Genomic DNA, 20028 nt, shown 5'->3' on the forward strand with positions numbered 1-20028 from the left:
GTGTCCGATCGCTTTCGCCCCCGACCATTAGATTGCTACTCGCGACTAGCATTGGGAATCCTAATGTAGGCACACGTGCCAATGTGGCACGAGTACGAAATCCGGGTCGTTCATTTAGTTGAAGATACTACTTATGTTTCAGTATTCGAAAAGCCAGGCAGTTACGGTCATCTGGTAGGCGAGAAGAATGAAATGGACGGTTGGAATACCAACGGTCTATATTTGATGCACGCTTGTGTCCCACCTGTGATCAGAAGGGTCTGAATTTCCTCCACGCTGCAAAGATGGTGGGGTCATCTGAAGATCATCATAGATAACTCATACACGTGCCAAATTGGTACGTGTAGGGTCACATCATTCGGTGGGCTGTAAGATACGCGATCCGAGGGTTCACACAGCCCTTTGCACCTTCTTCTAAAGTGGGCCCAGCCTAACTAAGTTAATGAGGACCGTTTACCGTGTCCAACTTGGACGGAGAAAGGCCAAGATTCTTCCAAATTTTAAGGCCTATTTGGCCGGGCGGATTGAAAAGATTGGAAGGTAAATTCCAAAATCGACCGAGTGTACCAAATAGACTCTGGATTTTGATCTCGGGATCTAGCAATCCTATAGCAATCCACTAACATCACCATCATTACCTTAAATCCATCCAATCTTGCCTTGGATGTGTTTGGTTTGACGGATTGTAAGGGATTGGAAGGTGCAATCTCAGGATTAGACAGGCGTGCCAAACAAACTCGATGATCTAATCCCGGAATATAGCAATCCTATGGATCTTGCACCAATTTACTAACGTAGCTATTATTACCTTGAAAGTGATGCCATCTACCCTAATAACATTCAATCCCTTCCAACTTGCCCGGCCAAACACGCCTTTAATATTCTTGCTAATTACTTTTGGATCTTTTATAATTAAATTTGAACCCTTCACTTTGGTCGATATATCGAAGATTTCTACTACCCTATCGTTAGAATTTTTTGTAGTGGTCAGTCCAAGGTGGGCCTCAAATGGTACCGGTCTGGATTATGAGGCATGGGTCTTTCTTTCCATAAATGAAGATGCGCGTATGCCTCCTAAATCCTCCGGCCGTGTATACTAACATTTCCCCATTGCGAGTAGCCATGCAGGATTTCGCATCCCTTCGGACACTTCACAACGGAACAGACACCACGCTACCGTTAATTATAACGGCGACCGCTTAGCCGGTCACATGGGGCATTTCCAGCTTAGACATGTGACAATATAAATCTCTGGCTCCTCTCTCTTTCTTCTCATTTTTCTTCCTTTTCGAGCTATTTTCGGAGTAGAATCCTCCCTCTTTCCTTCTCTCTGTGGAATTCATGTCGGTACGTTTTTCTTTGTTTCTACAAACCCTAGATTGTTTTTAATTTTTTCTTCCCAAATTTTTAAGCTCTTTTTTTTTTTTTTTTTGGTGCTTGATTTGATTCTCGATTCAATGGATTCGATTGAGTTTGATCTGCTTCTGATGCGAGTTCTTGTAGATTTTGGCGTTTCGATGCGTTTTCCCTTGAATCTGTTTCTGATTGATTCGGTTTTGGGTATGCGAGGATTGGATGTGGTTTGCTGTTGGTTTCTGGTGTTTCGATGCGTTTCATCTTGAATTTGTTTGTATTTTGTTGTTTGATTGCGATTTTGTAGGGCTTTGATTAGGTTTGTTGTAGGGATGAATATTTCTATGTGTTTTATTTATTTATTGGTTTAGGATGTTATTGGATTCGATTGGTTTGGTTTATTTATGGCTTGTATTTATTAGATTTTGGTTGGTGATGTGTTAAAGGAAAGAACACGTATGAATAGCTATGATAAAAATGATAAAAGGGTAAGAACAGAAGAAAATGCTACTTACCTAGATTCAAATTTCGAAAAGAAGTTGCTTTTATCCAAATTAGACCTCCTTCGCTCTGGAAAGAATGTGTGCAAGTTTCCTAAACTGTTGGAAATAGAAACATAAATGCTACGCTCAGAGGTGAAGGAAATCAAAATCTTCAACTTGAGGAAAATAATCTGAAATGGAATTGATTTGCTTTCGCTCCTTCAATTTATAGAATCAAAGAGGGGAAGTATTTTTGGAGGTTAAGGGAGTTGACAGATGAAAGCCCCAAGTTATTTACTGTTTAGAAAGGGAAAAATGGGTTTTTAAAACCCACAGGGGTGGCACTTTCCAACTCTGGTTGTGGATAGTTGCTTGGACCCTGGCAGTGCTTGTGCACTTATACAATTTCCCTGGTGACCTGAAATTATGGGACTTCACCTAGGCATACTCGAGCCAGAAACCTTGGTCTCCTTGCCTACACAATTTCCTAGATGCCTGGGTGAATCGCCTTGACTATTCTGCTTGTGGAATGTGGATGGACATGAGGTTGATGATAGGGGTTAGAATAGTGATCGGCAGGTGGGGAAATAGACACTCTGGAGTGTGGACGTCCAAGACTAGCTTGTAGATGTATTTGGAAAGGGAATTAGGTTTATGTTTGGAGAGGGGGATAGGATGTTATGGGAGTTATGGTTCAGAATTGAACTGTCATCTGCCAGATTGGAGGCTCTATATGGTTAATGAAAGTGTGGTAAAAGGTGCTTGTTGGGGGTTGTTTATGGAGTCCAAATGGTGATGGAATTCTCTGTTTGAGATAATGGTAGCTATAGGGGGGGATTCCTTTTGCTGGATGGGGTTGACACGAGGCATGAGTAGAGGTCTTCAAGGTGTTGTTTTTCTAGGGTGCTCTTTTCGTTTGGAGGAGGGCATTCTCCTAGAGCCATTGTGTGGGGATTTCAATATGACCTACAGTTGCATATTACTGGATGGTGGCGATGCGCAAAATATTATCCTATGCTCATTTGAAGAATAGAAAGATACATCATCGTCATAATCATCTAAGCCTTATCCCAACTTATTGGGGTCAATTGCACAAATCCTGTTCTGGTCATCATCATCATCATCATCTAAGTCTCATCCCAACTTATTGGGGTCAATTGCACAAATCCTGTTCCAGTCATGATTCATGATAAAATTTGTGGAAGAAGGTTCACGCTGGCTGCTAACTTGACATAACCCTCCTTTATCTAGGCTTGAGACTAGCAACGAGAGCACAAAACTCTTGCATGTGCGTTAATAGCAAGTTACATATAGTAACATTAACCCGTTTGTAGGAAAGAACAACCAACCGTTAAACATTCATTCATTGCAAGACACTCTTGTTCAAAATGTTACATGTGCTTCGCAACAGAATCACTTCGCGTAACTTTTTGTTTTTTACTACATGAAACAGCTTCACCTTAAAGCATGAACATATGATGTGGCTTGAAGTAGATTTCTTGTGATTAGAGTCATCTCCACAAAAGCTATTATGAAGAATAGCCTCGTAATTTCATGCCAATACCTACTGGGTTCTAGTTCCTCGTGTGTATAAGATCCATTTTTAATGCACAAACAATATGGGTTGAACAGAAGAAGTAGCCTATATATCTGCATACTCCTTTGACATAGGCAGAAAAGGGATCTATTTGATACCTAATATCAATTTACCTAGAATCTGACGGTGGAGGGAACATGGGGCCTGTTGTGGCATGCGTCAAGAAAGGGTCATTCGTGAAGGATACTTGCTTGCAATAGGGGAAGAGCATTGGACAACTCAATCACGCCCAACTTTTCATCTCGAATAGGGGGCTCGTCGTGGCATGCATCTAGAATGGGTCATTTGTGAAGGATCCTTGCCCACCATAGGGAAAGAGCATAAGACAACTTAGTCATTGCCCAACTTTCCATCTCCTTGATGATCCCAAACTGTCAAAGCTCTCTCGGGCGGCCTTGAGGGAGACTCCTTTGAAAGTCTCTATTGAGTGGAGCCCTTTTCTAGTGAATTTGATAGCTCGTGCTAGAGATATTCTAATCGTGTTGTGAGCTGGACAACCTAATTCTGTTTAGATTTGGTGAGTGCCCTTTATTAATTGCAATGCACAAACCATGAAAAGCTTTGCCCCCCATTTTCTAGTGAATTTGATAGCTTGTGCTAGAGATATTCTAATCGTGTTGTGAGCTGGACAACCTAATTCTGTTTACATTTGGTGAGTGCCCTTTATTGATTGCAACGCACAAACCATGAAAAGCTTTACCCCCCATTTTGGCTTTTTCCTCAATCTTCATCTCATGCTCATTTTCAAGACCTTCCTATTTTTGAATAGTTGAGTACGTCGGATTGGATAGGTTTCAATGGAAATATGAAGGCTTCTTAACCTTTTGTTATGCCTCAAGGAAAAAGCAAGTGGAGTATGATCAAAGGGGGGAGCATCCAAGAAAGCATGAACATACAAACCCTCTTGAAGACTTAAATGCATGGAAGGGGGAGTGTTCAAAGGAGTGGTATTGTAGTCGTATGTTTAGTGTATGCTCCTTCCACATCAGCGGACGAAGCTTGTTGTTGGACTGCAGGATGGTGAGCGGCTCATGGAGTTCACGAGCAAGGTTGAGGGTGCTTCCAAGTCCAAGTCAAAGTCAGCCAAGCACCCTGAGAAGGGTAAAGGTGGGGTAGAGAAGAAGCCATTGTGGGATTTTAATACGACCTACAATTACATATTATTGGGCGATGGGAAAAATAGTATCCTATGATCATTTGAATAATAGAAAGATACATCATCATCATAATCATCTAGGCCTTATCCCAACTAATTGGGGTAAGTTAAAAATTCTGTTTCGGTCAGAATTCATGATAAAATTTGTGGAAGAAGGTTCAAGTTGGCTGCCAACCTGCTCTTTTATTCGGGCTTTGGGACTAGCAATGAGAGCACAAAAGTCCTGCATGTGCATTAATAGAAAGATACATGTAGTGATATTAACTTGTTTGTAGGAACGAACCAATTGTTAAACATTCATTCATTGCAAGCCACTCCTGTTCAAAATGTTGAAGTGCTTTGCAACAAAATCACTTTGTGTAACTTTCTGTTTTTATTGCTCCATGAAATGCCTCCACCTCAAAAAATGAGCACATGGCGCGGCTTGAAGCGGATTTCTTATGATCAAAGTGATGCAGGGGCAACTTGGTGTGACTCCAAGGATGCATCGCATCTCCACACTGGGGGTGGGGTGGTTTAGGAGGTGGGGCTTGTGAGATGCAGGATGGCCATGAGGTGGGACCCATTGTGAGTCCGTGTGATTTGAGGACTTGCATGATGCGGGGGTTGCCCACGGGGAGGACTCGCTTGAGTTTGCCTTGGAGAGTCAGAATATAGGGATAAATTGGTGCTCCCTTAAGAGCTTTAGAGCTTTTGGTGCGTTGTTTGGTTGTCCGCTATCAAAGTGGTATTGGAGTAAGAGCCCAAGGATCAAATCTCCTCACCAGTGTGGGTGGATGATGCAAAGCATCTTGTGCGACTCCAAGGATGCACCACATCTCTACACTGGAGGTGGGGTGGCCCACGAGGTGGGGCCTGTGAGTTGCTGGATGGCTACGAGGTGGGACCCATTGTGGGACCGTGCAATAGGGGGACCTATGCGATGTGGGGGTTGCCCATGGGGAAGACTCGCTTGAGTTTGCTTGGGAGAGCCATAATATAGGGATAAATCGGTACTCTCCTAAGAGCTCTGGAGCTTTTGGTGAGTTGGTCGGTTGTCCACTATCACAGAGTCATCTCTCCAAAAGGTATTATGAAGAATAGCCTTGCAATTTCTTGCCAGTACCTACTGGGTTCTAGTTCCCCCCGCGTATAAGATCCATTTTCAATGCACGAACAATATGAGCTGAACAAAAGAACTAACCTATATAGTGGCATACCCCTTTGACCCAGGAAGAAGAGAGATTTGTTGATGCCCACGATGTAGGGAACATGGGGGCTTTTTGTGGCAGGCATCTTCTTGCCCGTTGTTCAACAAGTAGATAATTTGGTGCTGCTTCCTCTTCTATTTTGATGTTTTGCGGATTTTTCCTTCTAAGGTAGAGTTCTCTGGGGGATTGAAGGTTGTTTATTTCAGAATGAAGGGGATAATTCATGGGTGCATGATTATCCCATTTTGTGGGGCATTTAGAATGGAGGAACAATAGAATTTTTAGAGGAGAAACATTGTCGGTATCAAGACAAGCATAAAATGTGAAGGCTTCAATTTTCCACTGTGCCAGTAGAAAAGAATTCGGGGGTGTTAGCTTTCCTGAAGTCAACTGAAACTGAAGGTTTTGCCAAAGGGTGGGATGGAAATAAAAAATTAACTCTCATGAGATGTGAGGCTCCAATGCCTAGAAGATTTTGTTTTGTTATTAGGAATTTTAGGTTATGGTGTTGCTCTCATTGGCTTGTTTTCTTGGTTCTTTTATTACTGTGCATTGTTAAGAGAGAGATGTTTCTCTTCTTCTTTAGCTACCTTGGGTTCTCTCTCTCCATCCTAAGTGCAAAGATTTGTGTAGCCTTTTCTTTGATGTCACCTTCATTTGCTCCACACACTTATATCATTTTGCTGCTTTTGTCAATCGTAGGATGCATCGACTGGGAGCCACATCATTTCACATTGAAGTAGATTGATGGCTGACCAGTTGTTTCTGGTGTGGTCTAAACTACAATGTAATTTTTGCTTCGGATATTCTTCATGGTGGGTTCAACCAGTGTATGGGTGGATGTTGTATACCTCAAACTTTGATCCTTGTGCACTAGTTGGACTGTAACTTCTTGTCCAACTAATTGCTACTGAGATCTCTCTCTCTCTCTCTCTCTCTCTATACGTATTTATGTATGTACTGATTAAGTCTTAGCATGCCTAGACTATGGGCAGGTGAAGTTGTTGAAACTTGTGATGAAGGGATCAGAAGGGCATTTCCCTTTATCAGCAATTCTTTCATTCATCTTTTATGTGTTTCTTGTATTTCTTAAGTGGTCAAATTAAATCTTCGTGTTCTTCACCTCTACCATTTTCTCCCTTCTACCCACGAGGTTTCATTGTAGAACCAAACTTTTAGGACCTTTGGCTACCCAGCGTTTGAAGGAATTTATGCAGACAAACCTTTATTTTATGTCTGTTCTGTCACTTATATTTCTGCAAAAAATGAATATACTTTTAAAGTACCAAGTGCAATAAATCCACCAAACAGGGAAGGTGGGCCTTGGGAAATATGGGTGCTTGGAAGGTGGGTGGCGGACAAGGGAATCTTCAGCCTATAAAGCTTCGCCCTTGTGGAAAGGGATCTCCTCCGTGAAATAGGCATTCTTGGAAAGGGTTGGATTATCCTTGGGAAATAGTGAATAAAATCTGGTTTTGAGAAGACATGTGGGTGGGAACTTTCACCTTAAAAGGCAATTTTCCCATGCTCATCAGGTTCGCCTTGGACCCTTGTGTGGTGGTGGTCGGCTGTTTCTCCTGTGTTGGTGGGGTGGTTGTTTGGGAGCCCCTGTGTAGACGGTTCCTCCGCGATGTGGAAGTTGATGAATATGTGGCGCTATTGGACTGCATTCACCTTTGTTACCTGAGTAGCTCTGATTTAGAAGGCTGAAAATTTGGGATTGTTCTCGGTTAGATCCCTTTGCTCCTTACTGTGTGAAGGTGGTCGTAATGAGGAGGCAGGGCACACCAAATTCGTAAAAAATAGGAGCTTTCGGATGGCCCGTTGGCAGGAAGTTCTTATGATCGATAACCTCCGAAAGAGATCTATGGTCATTCCTAACAATGCATCTTGTGTATGCACGGCGAGGAGATGGTGGATCATCTTTTTGTGCATTGCCCTTTTGTGGGGATGATTTAGGCGGATGTTTTGGGCTGCTTTTGAGTTTCATGATCTTTCCTGGAGTCCTTTTGGTTGTGTGGCATGGGGTGCGCCTTGGAAAATTGAAGAAAAAAATTGTGGAGAATGGCTTTACTAGCTGTTTGGTGGGCCGTTTGGGAGGAGAGAAATGCTAGATGTTTCAATAAACCACTAAGTCGGGCCTTTTGTGTTTTAAAACTTAAGGGCTATAATCTGTATTTTCTTGGGATGTAATCGGGTCGCTTGGTCAGCACCCTTGCTTTGTTGTTTTCTATTTGATTTTTAATAATTTTTGCATGATCTTTAAAAAAAAACAGAATCCACCAAACAGAGGCATAGTTTTGTCTTCACTCTGATTTCAATATGATCTTTATGTAAATCATTTCGGTTGTTCTGTCCCAGCACCCCCACCCCCTCGAGGATGTCATTTCTAATGCAAATATTTGGAAATTGTCAAGAGTGACAAGAAGGGTTACTTTTGGTCTTGCCGATAACTGGATGAGCGGCAAATTTCTTTATATGTCATTGTCACGAGTTGGTAGTTTCCTTCTTCTTTGGACGATTTTTGGTATCCTTATGAATTTTAGATTTAGTGCTATTGCAGAAATGGTTTACTTGTTAGAATGGTAGTAACTTTAGATCGTGTTGACATTACCTCATGTGAATCTATGCGACTATTTTCTCAAAATTTTTTAGGACCAGAAACTGAATGCTTTGTTTGGGTTTATCTCCTATTTGGAATTTTTAGATGGGAATGTAGATCTTTCAAACATGTTTAAGATCTTAGAATTATTCTTTTGTAAGTTCTGGAGGTAAGGTGTTGTTTGCTTTATCTGAGATGTAATAGTATATATTGATATCAAAATTTTAAAAGGTGCTGTTAAGTTGTGTTATTTACAGACAGATTCTTGAATGTCGACTGGCGGTATCATATTTTACTGTAGTAGTGACTAGTGAGTCAGTACCGACAAAATTTTGGGTCCCCTAATAATTTCTATGAGGTCTTTGTAAGATGATGGGCAGTGGGCACACAAAAAGGTTTGATGATTATATTTTGAGACCACTGCCAAATTCATTGGGTGAAGGTTAACGAGGCCAGTTCCTTTTCAATTTCCTGTGGAATAAGCTCATTCTGCAAGCGCTGGATGTGGGGCCCAGCTGGGTTTACGTATGGCATCTAACCTCATCATGGAAGTTTGGAAACCCCCCCCCCCCCCCCCAAAATAAATAAATGAAAATAAAATAATAAATAAAAAAATAAAAATCAGGCTGATTGAACCATTATGTGGACCACAACGTGATATGGAGGTCTTTGGATGGTTGTGGGTTTTCTTTACTGGGGCCAGCCGTGTTGTGCATAATGGCATCCAAACAGTGCATTGTGATGATGATGTTCTGGATGCCAAAGAAATCTGGCCTATACAATCAAGGGCCACACTGTAGAAAACAATGGACAACCATCCAAATTCATGTGATGGCGCACATGATGGTTGGGTTGGCCTGATTTTTTGGGATGTCCCACTTTCATGGTGGGAAGATCCTGTAGGACAGGTTGCATGTCATACACACACACCAGTGGGCCACGTGCAGTTCTGGAAAGCTTATTTTACGAGGACTTGTAGAGGAACAAGCTTAATTATAGAATTTTTGAATCTTTTTTTTTTTTTTTTTTAAAATTTTATTTTAAAAACAGGCACTGAGAATTTCATGGGAATCCAGTTGGTTATGACAGCTGTCAGTCACTATTTTTCAATTTCTCCTTCTGGACAGCAAAGTAACAACTACTTATTTCACAGGATTCTGATTATTAAGATGCTTGCTGGAATGGTTTGTTTCCCACTTAGGTAGGGATGTCATTGCTCTAGTTATGATTGTTGGGTTATCGGAGAACGATAAGAGAGAATAGTGCCTATCAATCTAATCTTTCAATAAACAGAGGAAATCCATTGGAGCCGGAAATACATCGTACCTGAGAAAGCATTTGCAGAGCCTAATTTTTGAGATACATGCTATTGCTGCTGGAGTCGGTGTCCCACTAAGGAATATGATTGTTTGGTGATCCAACTTTTCTTTGAACAGAGGAACTCCTTTTAGTCAGGCAAATGGAAACCATTTCATTGCAGACAGATTAATCCTCAGCATTTTTATGATTGTGCTTTTGGAGATCCAGAGGCATCTGGTTTCAGTCTCTTGAACATCACTTTGTTAAACATCAGACAATATGCGAATAACTGTGCAGCGCTTCATTAAACTTCAGACAGTAAGCAACGGCAATGTAGAGGGGGGATGATGACTGTAGATGCAGAAGCTGTCTCTATCCATGTGTGCCTGTAGAAGGCCAATAGGATCAATATTTTTTTCTTAGACCATTTCTCGATTCGTGCGTGTCATCCTTTCGCAGGGGCCGTGCTAATCTTCGCTGTATCGTTCCAATTTTATCGGATGTCTCTGATATCACAGTACCAATATTCAATTGAAAAAAAAATGCAATGAGATTTCAACACAGAAATTGCTTCTCTCGACTGGGAGGTAGATACTTCACATGACATTGTTGAGTTTTTCTTGCATCGTATATCTTTTTCATTTTGCCACATTTGAGGTACTTGCAAGAATCTCTCAATGGTGCAAAGGCAATGAGAGATGTTTTTAGTCTTCGTTTCCTTTCTCAGGCTTGTCAATGGTGGAAGTGGAGGGAGGCAACCCTAACAGATCAGGTGTCTTCTATGAAGTCACAGCTTGAAGGTTATCTTCTATTGTGAATGAGATTGTAAAGACTTGAAAGTTATCTTCTATTGCAAATGATATTGGGGGTATCTCTAGGGTGACTGGATTCATCTTTTTCTTTTCATGTTGGCAAGAGTCTGGTGAGATGTCTAATTCTTTTTGGAAGTCATGCTGAGAGAGACTCATCAGCTTCCCACCTCGTTCTGAATCTCTCTTTGTTTTTAACGGAGTATCATTACTTGTAAAAAAAATAGAAGATAGAACTGGAGGGATGGTCATCAATGTATTCCTTCATTTATCCTTATATTATTAGCCGCAACCTATGATGGAAACAAATTTATAGTGTGGTTCAATTTATGGCCATGAAATTCTTCAGACTTCACTGTTAGAGGCGGCTAGGTTACTATTACTTGTCAGGCAGATCTCTAGAGTAGTTAGTGAATTGCCTATCGATATGCTAAATCTGCTATTTGTTTAAATTTTTGGTACGGGCACTGTAATTACCCTTTCTTATCTTGGTTGTCTATCTATTCATGCCTAGCACCATGTTTCTGCTTACCATTAATGATGCTGCCCAGGAGCTGGGCATGATGCTGGCACTTGTGAATACAATCTCCCTCTTCTGATATGTATTTAGTTTGTCGATTCAAAGGTGTGCTGGGCTGATAGCGTCTTTTACTGTGGACACTACTTTTGGGTGGGAAGAAACCTGTTTTGAGAGAACGACTGTGGCCTAGCTTTCCTTGTTGTTGTTGTTGTTTTTATTTTTATTTTTATTTTTATTTTTTAAAACACAGAAATGCTCTAGTGCTCTCAGAGCAATATAAGTTATAGCGTTCCTAGTTGCATTGGGACACTTGGACAGTCCAACCTGTTGATCTATGCTGTTCATTAGGTCCAATGGACATTTCATGGGCTACCATGCAAACATCAATGTAATCTAACAAATATTGACCATTTGATCAATGGCCTTTAGCACATACAATCAAGATTATTTAGACAAATAGGTCCAGTCAACAATTAGATGCATCCATTTGTTAGGGTCCATCATGGATTGTTTATGATTCTAAAGGATCACTTTTGTTAGGCAATTCTAACCATCCCATCTATGACTCAGAAACATGGATGATTATAAAAAACTAGGGGGCATGACACATGCAGCGTACATGGAGAGAGTGGGAAAGCGAAAAACAGAGAGAGATTAATTGAAAGGATTAAGCTTCATCCACTTTGGACTACACACGAAGAGAAGGATTTCGACAGTGTTCAACCCATTACCCGCTTTCCTTTGCTGTGGTCTGCTTAAGCTTTTGATCTGTTCGTAATGTCCTAACAGGAGCCGGTGAAACAGATGTATGGTATGGATGGTACATGGGAATCACGGTGGGCCCCAACATGTCCTTTGCAGCATGGTACCCTCACACCTCACTTATGCAACGGGTTACGTGCAAAGGGAAAAAGAAGAGGAACCAAGCTACTTTCATTTATGAATTGAAAAGAAAAAGAAAAAAAAATGGCCCTTGGTTGAACAGCCAGATGCACTAAAAACTACTTTGCTAACGTCCCTTGATTAATCGCAGGGTAAAAATGTCCAAAAACTACTTGCGTTATATATTCTACAGATAAATCCAAATCAAGGATGGATTAAATCACTTGATACTTGAAATTTTTACATATTAGCTCATGAAATGTGTCCTGGACTTAATGGACGGTTCAGATCCATAGATTGCATCATCTAAGTGAACCGATGCAACTAGAAGCATTATAATTCATAGTTCCCTGAGAGCAAACAGTTTTTCTTCAATTTCATTATGATGGTTAATGCTTGGCTAACATGCAGGGACATGCTAGGTATGTCTTTCAAAAAAGATGCTAGGTGAGTACGTGGAAACAATTTCTGGGTTTCAACTTCCACCATTGTTTCCTGCATAAGTCTTCTAGGTCTCATGTTATCTACGTATTTGAGTTTATCCTCGTAGGCACTTCTTGTCAGTGTGTCAATATAAAGTATTTCACATTGTCAAGGGTAGATATTTCATCATCATCTAAGCCTTATCCCAACTAATTGGGGTCGGCTGTCACGGGTAGAAATTTTGTACATGTAAACTCTCGTACACAGTCTATAATCCATAATCAGAATCTTATTGACGTACATACATACATGTATGTATTTATCTATTTCCATCACTACAAGGCCTATGCATGAAATAGCTTCTTATTGATGTGACTTCTCCACCTAAGAGACATTTGTTGTTGCTTACAGCAGGATAAGGGCCGACCGTTACCGAAGTTTGGTGAATGGGACGTCAATGACCCTGCTTCAGCAGAGGGGTTCACTGTGATCTTCAACAAAGCCAGAGATGAGAGGAAGACGGGTGGCAATACCCGTGGGCCTGAATCACCAGGGAAGGATGACACCTCCTTTAAACAGGGAGGTTACACCCAGAAACCTAATACTGTATGTTGTCTTCTTAGTCCCCTTTGTACAATTTGTTGATCAGTGTTTCTTATCATAAGCATACATGTTTTGCCATAATGTTTTCAGTAAAATGCCATCAATCCATTGAATGAACTACTCTAGCCAATTTCTTTATTTACCCTAGAGGAATTATCTGGATCATACTTCAGATGCACTGTCCAGGTGACATGCGTGCATGTGTACAGAACATTGATCGGATGATCCTAACAGTCCCATCGCTCCTGCTGGGTTTGGATTATTGACCAAAGGTGTTTCTAACCTTCCAATTGATGGCATCTAACCTTCCAATTGATGGCATCACCAATTAGAGTTATAGCCTATAGGAACATGCAATCAGCATGATATAGGAATATTCTCTATCCATTGCCGGGCCCATGATTTGGACTGTCTGGGTCGGTAAAAATGCATGCGAAATCTATGGTGTATGTGAGAGTGGTGATATTTCATATAATTCTTCCTGCCCTCTATTAAATGCCCTTACAAATGCCTTGCCTCAATGGATATACACTCCGATCACTTCATCATCATCATCAAAACCTTTCCCCAATTGATTGGGGCTGGCTACAAATGTCTTGCCTTCTGATATACTCTCATCATTTGTGGCATGAATATCATATTTATAATACAAATGGTGTAAGATTCTAATGCAGGGGCATTTTCACACCAGGCTCGAGTGGGGTCGCCTGTGGGATGCAAGGGCACACTCGGGGTGGGTGACTGATGTGATTTGGGGCCCACGGGGGAGGTCTCGTGTTCGAGACTCCTCACTGGGGGTGATTAATGCGCATTTCACACTGGGCTCGAGTGAGGTAGCCCGTTGGATGCGGGGACACACTCGGGGTGGGCGGCCCATGTGATTTGCGGCCCACGAAGGGGGTTCAGCCGAGGTCTTAACCCATGAGATGTGGGGCCTGGGCTATGAGATAGATGAATTAATTCGCCATACTCTAATAGTTCGAGCTTTTAGAGCAAGTGGTTAATTGTCCTGTAGCAGATCCTGGTTGGTCAAACCTTGGACCTTGTCAGTCAACTTAACATAGGCAGTCTGACTGACTTGGTCAGGTAAACCAGGTCTGCTTGGCTGTGGTTCAGGTGGTTGACTGGGGACTCATTCAGCCAGGATGGTTCTGGATTGATCTTATTTATGAGATTGAAAAATTGATCTTAAATGCTACAATTAACAAGGGCAGTTTGGGTGTCATATATAAACTGGTGTTTTGAATAGCGAATAGCATGTGGCACGGCGTTCACTCCTTTGAAGCATGAACCGTAAGCTACATGCCATGTTTCATTAGCTTCAGACAACTTCTAGATTTTTAATTAGGGTTGCACTTGATTGCACCAGATATCATGAAATTTCATGGTACTGGTGCAATCAAACACAACCTAAAATAATAGGAAAAATATGGCAAACATTGACTATAAAGATGGAGAGCAACAAAGCTGATTTAATACTGCCATTTTTATTATTGTACTAAAATTGCTGAAAAATTAATTTTATTGAAAATAGAGAAATATAATGAATCATTGAAAACATTAATTGAATTTTGTTTTCGTGAAAAATAACTTATAGTGCAAGCTACATAGTATGCAGTGTCTGTAAATTAGCATGTAGCTTGACTTATGCTATTTATGAGCTACATAGTGTTACGGCTAGGTTATTTAAAACCTGATATAAACTAATGCCTTATACTTATTCTCCAATTTTTCTAGAAAAGATTACAACTTTTTTGCTTTAAATTTGTAACTTTTTATATTTCTATTATTTTTGTACTTCTTTTGTCACCGTTATCATATTAGCCTCTCCCAATATATAAATTTTTTTCATGTTATCACTAACAAAATTTAACATATAAAATTAAATGCACTTGACCCTAGTCACTCCATTGTGTCCTAGGTTGACTTGTTTGGCCAAATCTTGGTCTGTACCTGGGTCTTTGAACTAATAGAAAATACTTAGCTGTTTATTCCTCATTATATATATATATATATATATATATATATATATATTCATTTGTATCGGAAAAAAAAAAGTAGATGCGCATTGTATATTTCCTATACCCAAAGGTTTCGATGAAGCAGAACATGTGATCGTGTTATCATTTGAATTACAAAATTGTAGATTGAAAATTCCATCTTCCTGTCCGGAGATTTTTCTTACCCCGCCTATCCTCTATGCGTCCTCTCCTCTCCCTTTCCCTTTCTTAAGACTGCCATTATTTTCCTTTCAGAGCTTGGTCTCCGAAAGCCGCTGATGTCTCTTTCCCTTAATGACTCTCCTTGCTTGTTGGGTTTTGTTTTTTTTTTTTTTTTGTTTTTTTTTTTTTTTTTTTTTTTTTATAAATTCTTTTGGGGGGAGAATGGAGGTTTGGTCAACAAGGTTCCGGATATTCCCCACTTGAAGGTGGGGATTTTCCCGGGGTGAACTCAAGTTTATTATTTATTTATTTATTTATTTTAATCTAGGGGGATTTGGAAGGCCTGGTTGCGGTTGTTAAAAGGAAGAGGTGGATTCGGAAGGTCATTTTCCATGTGGGTCATCCCTTGGGGGGTGGTGCTTGGAGATTGAAACGAGGACTATGTTGCCCTTTCTCATATGGTGGAGGAAACAGTTCTTCGTCTTGCGTTGTTGGGAACTCCAAAAGGTCTCCTTTGGTGACTAAGGGTTGTAGGGAGTTGTCCAAGGTAGTCCATTAGGGTATAGTTGAGGCTATGCCTAGAAACGAAAGAAATGAGAGGGGGGTTAGATTAGTGATTAAATGAAGATTTTTAGCTGGAATGTTAGAGGTTAAGGTGTGCCTTGAAGTGCACCTTGGTCAAGGATGTCGTCGGCAGTCTCAATCATGTCCAATTGTTTTTTAGGAGACTAAAATCCGAAGTATGGACCAAAAATTAGTTGAGTTTGTTTGGGTAGGAAAGGGGTTGAGTGGGTTGTTCTTGATGCTATTGGGTTGGTTGGTGGTATTTCAATTATGTGGAATCCTATGGTCAGGGTTAGGGTGGATTTTTTGTCGGATCACTTTTTGGTGTTGGTGGTTTCCAGGATGTCTAGTTTGGGTTTAGATGGGTTTTCTCGGGAGTGTGCGATCCTAACCTCCTAGCTCTTTTGTCTCCTTTTCTAGGATGAGCTCTCCATTGTGGGAAACAGATGGCAGCTCCCTTTGTGTGTTGGTGGTGATTTTAACATGGTTGGGTTTGTTCAAGATAAATTTTAGGGTCACCTTGTTACTCGTAGCTTGCAAGGTTTTTTTGATTGGGTGCTAAAGCATGAATTGGTGGATCTTCTTCTAGGAGTTAAATTCACTTGGTCTAATCAGCGAGCAAAACTTGCTGTCTAGGCTAGACAAGTTTCTAATTTCTCTTGATGGGGTGCTTAGATTCCCTTTGGTTCGCCAGAGGGGGCATCCTAAGTTGGTTTCCGACTGTTGCCCTTTGCTTTTGGAATTGAATGAGGTTGATTTGGATCCTAAACCTTTCCATTTTGCACTGGCTTGGCTTGAAGTGAAGGGTTTTCAGTCTCTAATCTCAGATTGGTGGTTTTCCTTTGAGGTTGTAGGTCGAGCTGACTTTAGGCTTTTTAAGAAATTGAAGATGCTCAAGTTGAAGCTTTAGGCTTGGCATAAAGAAGTGTTCGGGTAGAGGGAGATAGAGCTTGACTCTATTCTTCCTGAGTTGCAGGCCTTGGATACCAAGGAAGGAACCCGATCCTCTCTCTGATGTAGATGAAGCCTCCAAAGATCAGCTTTTAGCTGATTATAGCTCTAGGCTCAAGGAAGAGGAGATCAAATAACGCCAGCTCTCGAGGGCAATATGGCTCAAGGAAGGAGATAAGAACATAATATTTTCATGGGATAACTAGTGTCTGAGCCCAGACCAATTGCATCTCTTTCCTCTTGGTGAATGGTTCCAAGCTTGAAGACAAGTCTTCCATTTCTGATGCTATTGTCTTCTTTAATTTGTTGATAAGGGAAGATTGTGTGTGGCGAACTCTTGACAATCTGGCCTTCGATTGTTTCCTCTTGGAGGATGCCGACTCTCTGGAGAAGCCTCCTCGAAAGGAGGAAATTAACTAAGTTGTCTTTAGTCTTGTAAGGGACAAGGCTCCCAGCTAGGATGGGTTCCCTTAGCCCATTTTAGACTTTTTGAGAGTTGATTAAGTCGAATTTGTTGGGCTTTGTTACTGAGTTTTTCAATTATAGTTTCCTTCTGTCAGAGTTGGGTTGTTCGTTTTTAGCCCTTATGTTGAAGAGTAAAGGTGCAGTTAGCTTGAAGGATTTCCAGCCTATCAGCCTTATTGGCAGTCCCTATAAAAATCTAGCTAAATTATTGAGCCAGAGGCCAAGTGCATAGTGCTTCTTAGGGTTATATCCTCGTTCCAGAGCGCTTTAGTTTTTGGGCCTTAGATTATCACAGTGCTTTGATTGCTCATGAATATTTGGATTCGTGTCATCAGGCTGGTAGGTTGGGAGTTCTTTGCTAACTCTAACTCGAAAGAAGCTTATGACCATGTCGATTGGGGGTTTCTGGACTATATGTTGCAAAGAATTGGCTATGAAGCTAAGCGGAGGAGCTAGATTAAGGCCTATGTATCCTTGGCAAAATTTTCCTTTCTTGTTAATGGTTCCTCGTTTGGCTTTTTCAAAGCCTCGAGGGGCCTCTGGCAAGGTGATCCCCTATCTATGTATTTGTTTATTGTTGTTTCTGAAGCCTTTAGTCGGATGTTAGTCAAGGGTCAATCTATGGGTTTTCAAGTTGCTGGTTTCCCTCATCATGTTAGCCATCTTCAATTTGCTGATGAAACTGATCTTCTGTGAAGCCAATGGATCTGTGGAAGATCATTATGTGTTTTGAAGTGGTTTTAGGGCTTAGGGTTAACGTGGATAGAAGTGAACTCTTGGGAATTCATTTGTCTTTGAATGAGGTCTCTTGGTTAGCCAGTATTTTTGGTTGTTGTGTGGGGCCTCTTCCTTCTTCCTATCTGTAAAGCATCTATTGGGCAAAGTGATTGAGAGGACAGAAGCTTTTCGCTTGGAAGAGCAGACTTTTTTCCTCGTAGGGGAAAAAATGACTCTCATTAAGGCTTCCTTATCCAATCTCCTTTTTTAATTTTTATTTTTTTTTATGTCCTCAATCCGTTATCCTAAGTCAGTCATTGATAGGATTGCCACGCTTGGGAGCGATTTTCTGTAGCAAGGAGGTGCGACATCTGATAAATTCCATTTGCTAAATTAGAAGGTGGTGTGTCACCTTTTCTCTGCTGAAGGGATTGGGATTGAGAGGTTGGATGAAGTCAATTCGGCATTGTTAGGAAAATGAGTCTACAGGTTTAGGGTGGAAGAAGGTTGTTTGTGGAAGTTCCTCAATAGAGGGCAAGTATGGTTCCTCTCGTATGGGTTGGTGGATCAAGGATTCCTCTCTATGTTGTGTTTCCTATGTTTGGAAAGCCATAGCTAGGGTTGCTCCTAAAGTGTTTTATGGTCTGGGTTTTGTAACTGGGGATGGGGTTTAGGTCGGGTTTTTGGATGAAATTTGGTGTGGGGAATCCCCTTAAGATCGGTTTACTGGAGATTTACTTGGATTTGCTTTGTTCCGGATGTCTCAGTTATTGGTTTTTTGGGATCTGGGGAAAGGGGAGCCTTGTTTTCCCCCACAGAAATTGGGTAATTGGTCTCCCTCCTTTTCCACCCACAGGGGCTCGTGCCTAATTCCCAGGAGGCTGATTCGTTAATTGGAGGTTACCATAAATCTAGGGTTTTTTTTTTGGCCCCGGTGAGATCCCTCTACTTTGATTTTTCAATTTTCGGTCCAGGTGCTCGATTGTCATACTGTCCCAGTTTGGGCCTACGATGCTCCTCCAAAAGTGGCTGCTTTTGCTTGGCTTGTTGGTAAAAATTGGATCCTGACTGCTACACAGAAGGGCAATGGTTCTTCCAAACATTTGTCTTGTCTGCCTTAAAGATGTGGAATCGGTGGATCATTTATCTGTCCACTGCCTATTCGTGAAAGAAATCTGGAGCAGTGTCCTTATGGCTTCTAACACTTCCTGGGTGATGCCTAATTCTATCGAAGGGCTGTTTTGATCTTGGCATATGTGGGAGGGCGGGAGGGCAAGAGAAGATCCAGATGGAGATCACCACTGCTTGCAATTCAATGGTCTTTAGTGGGTCTAGAGGAATTAGCGCTGAGTAGCTCGTCCCTTGGGGTTATTAGTTGGGTTAATCATTGTATTAGGGATTGGGTGCATTAAGAGGCACTCTCTCTCTCTCTCTCTCTCTCTCTCTCTCTCTCTCTCTCTCTCTCTGCATTGAATTAAAAAAAAAAAGGAAAAGAAAAATCCAAAATCATGATCCAGTTATTGGCGTATTGTATTGCAATTTGGAACACATGGCATTTATTGTGATTAAAAAAAATTCAGCATTTCTTGACATTATTCTAATGAAATTGCAATGCAGAAACCCTTGAAATATCTTGCTAATTAAATCTGATCAGCCAAAAATGAATTACTCTAAACTCATCTGTCTAATTCTCCTCCAATTCAAGGAAACCACATGGCATGCTTATAGCTGTATGGCCGTGGAGCAACATGCCTCTCTCTCTCTCTCTCTCTCTCTCTCTCTCTCTCTCTCTCCCCATGTGCGGCTGTGTATATCTGTATTTTGTGGTTTAATGGAGGTGTATTTGTATGAATTTCCAGAAAAAATGGTTTTGCTGCATTCAACCCAGTTCTGCTGAGTCTTGATAATGCGGCTTCCCCGGATTCCAAAAGCTTGTAGCAGGGTTGAGCGATGTTGCCAGAAGTCTGAAGCATGGTTATAGAAAGCCATGGCGGGTTCCGTCATTTGGTGTGCTGAAACTGCATTTTATGAAAAGAAAAAAAGTGGGGAGGGGTGTGATTTTCTGATGTATATTTTATATATACTTGGTGTCATTACAAGATGAGGTCTGTTTCCCTTTTTCCCATCGTATTCTCTCGACATACCTATCTATTTGTATTACTGTTGCAATGTATTTGTTCTGTACCATACTTTAAGGCTGCGTTTGGATGCTTGGTTGAACATAATTGTGATAATTCAAGAGGTTTGCCTGCC

At 41.1% G+C, this 20028-nt stretch overlaps 1 protein-coding gene and 1 pseudogene across 6 annotated transcripts; one reads left to right on the forward strand and one right to left on the reverse strand.

Moving 5' to 3' along the window:
- Positions 1-1188: 1188 nt before the first annotated feature.
- Positions 1189-19962, forward strand: LOC131255817 (protein NOI4-like). 6 transcript variants are annotated; one of them, XM_058256688.1, is made up of 4 exons: positions 1223-1347; positions 4272-4539; positions 12725-12919; positions 19635-19962. In XM_058256688.1, the coding sequence occupies exons 2-4, from the start codon at positions 4393-4395 to the stop codon at positions 19677-19679; spliced, it is 387 nt and encodes a 128-aa protein (XP_058112671.1). In that variant the 5' UTR covers positions 1223-1347; positions 4272-4392; the 3' UTR covers positions 19680-19962. The 6 variants fall into 6 exon arrangements, with proteins under 6 accessions (XP_058112675.1, XP_058112676.1, XP_058112671.1 ...); XM_058256689.1 differs by having other exon boundaries at positions 12728-12919; XM_058256692.1 differs by lacking the exon at positions 4272-4539 and having other exon boundaries at positions 1189-1347.
- Positions 10087-10195, reverse strand: LOC131257069 (U6 spliceosomal RNA; annotated as a pseudogene).
- Positions 19963-20028: the final 66 nt, after the last annotated feature.

This window comes from Magnolia sinica, chromosome 9 (assembly GCF_029962835.1).
Source record: "Magnolia sinica isolate HGM2019 chromosome 9, MsV1, whole genome shotgun sequence".
Lineage (NCBI taxonomy): Eukaryota > Viridiplantae > Streptophyta > Magnoliopsida > Magnoliales > Magnoliaceae > Magnolia > Magnolia sinica.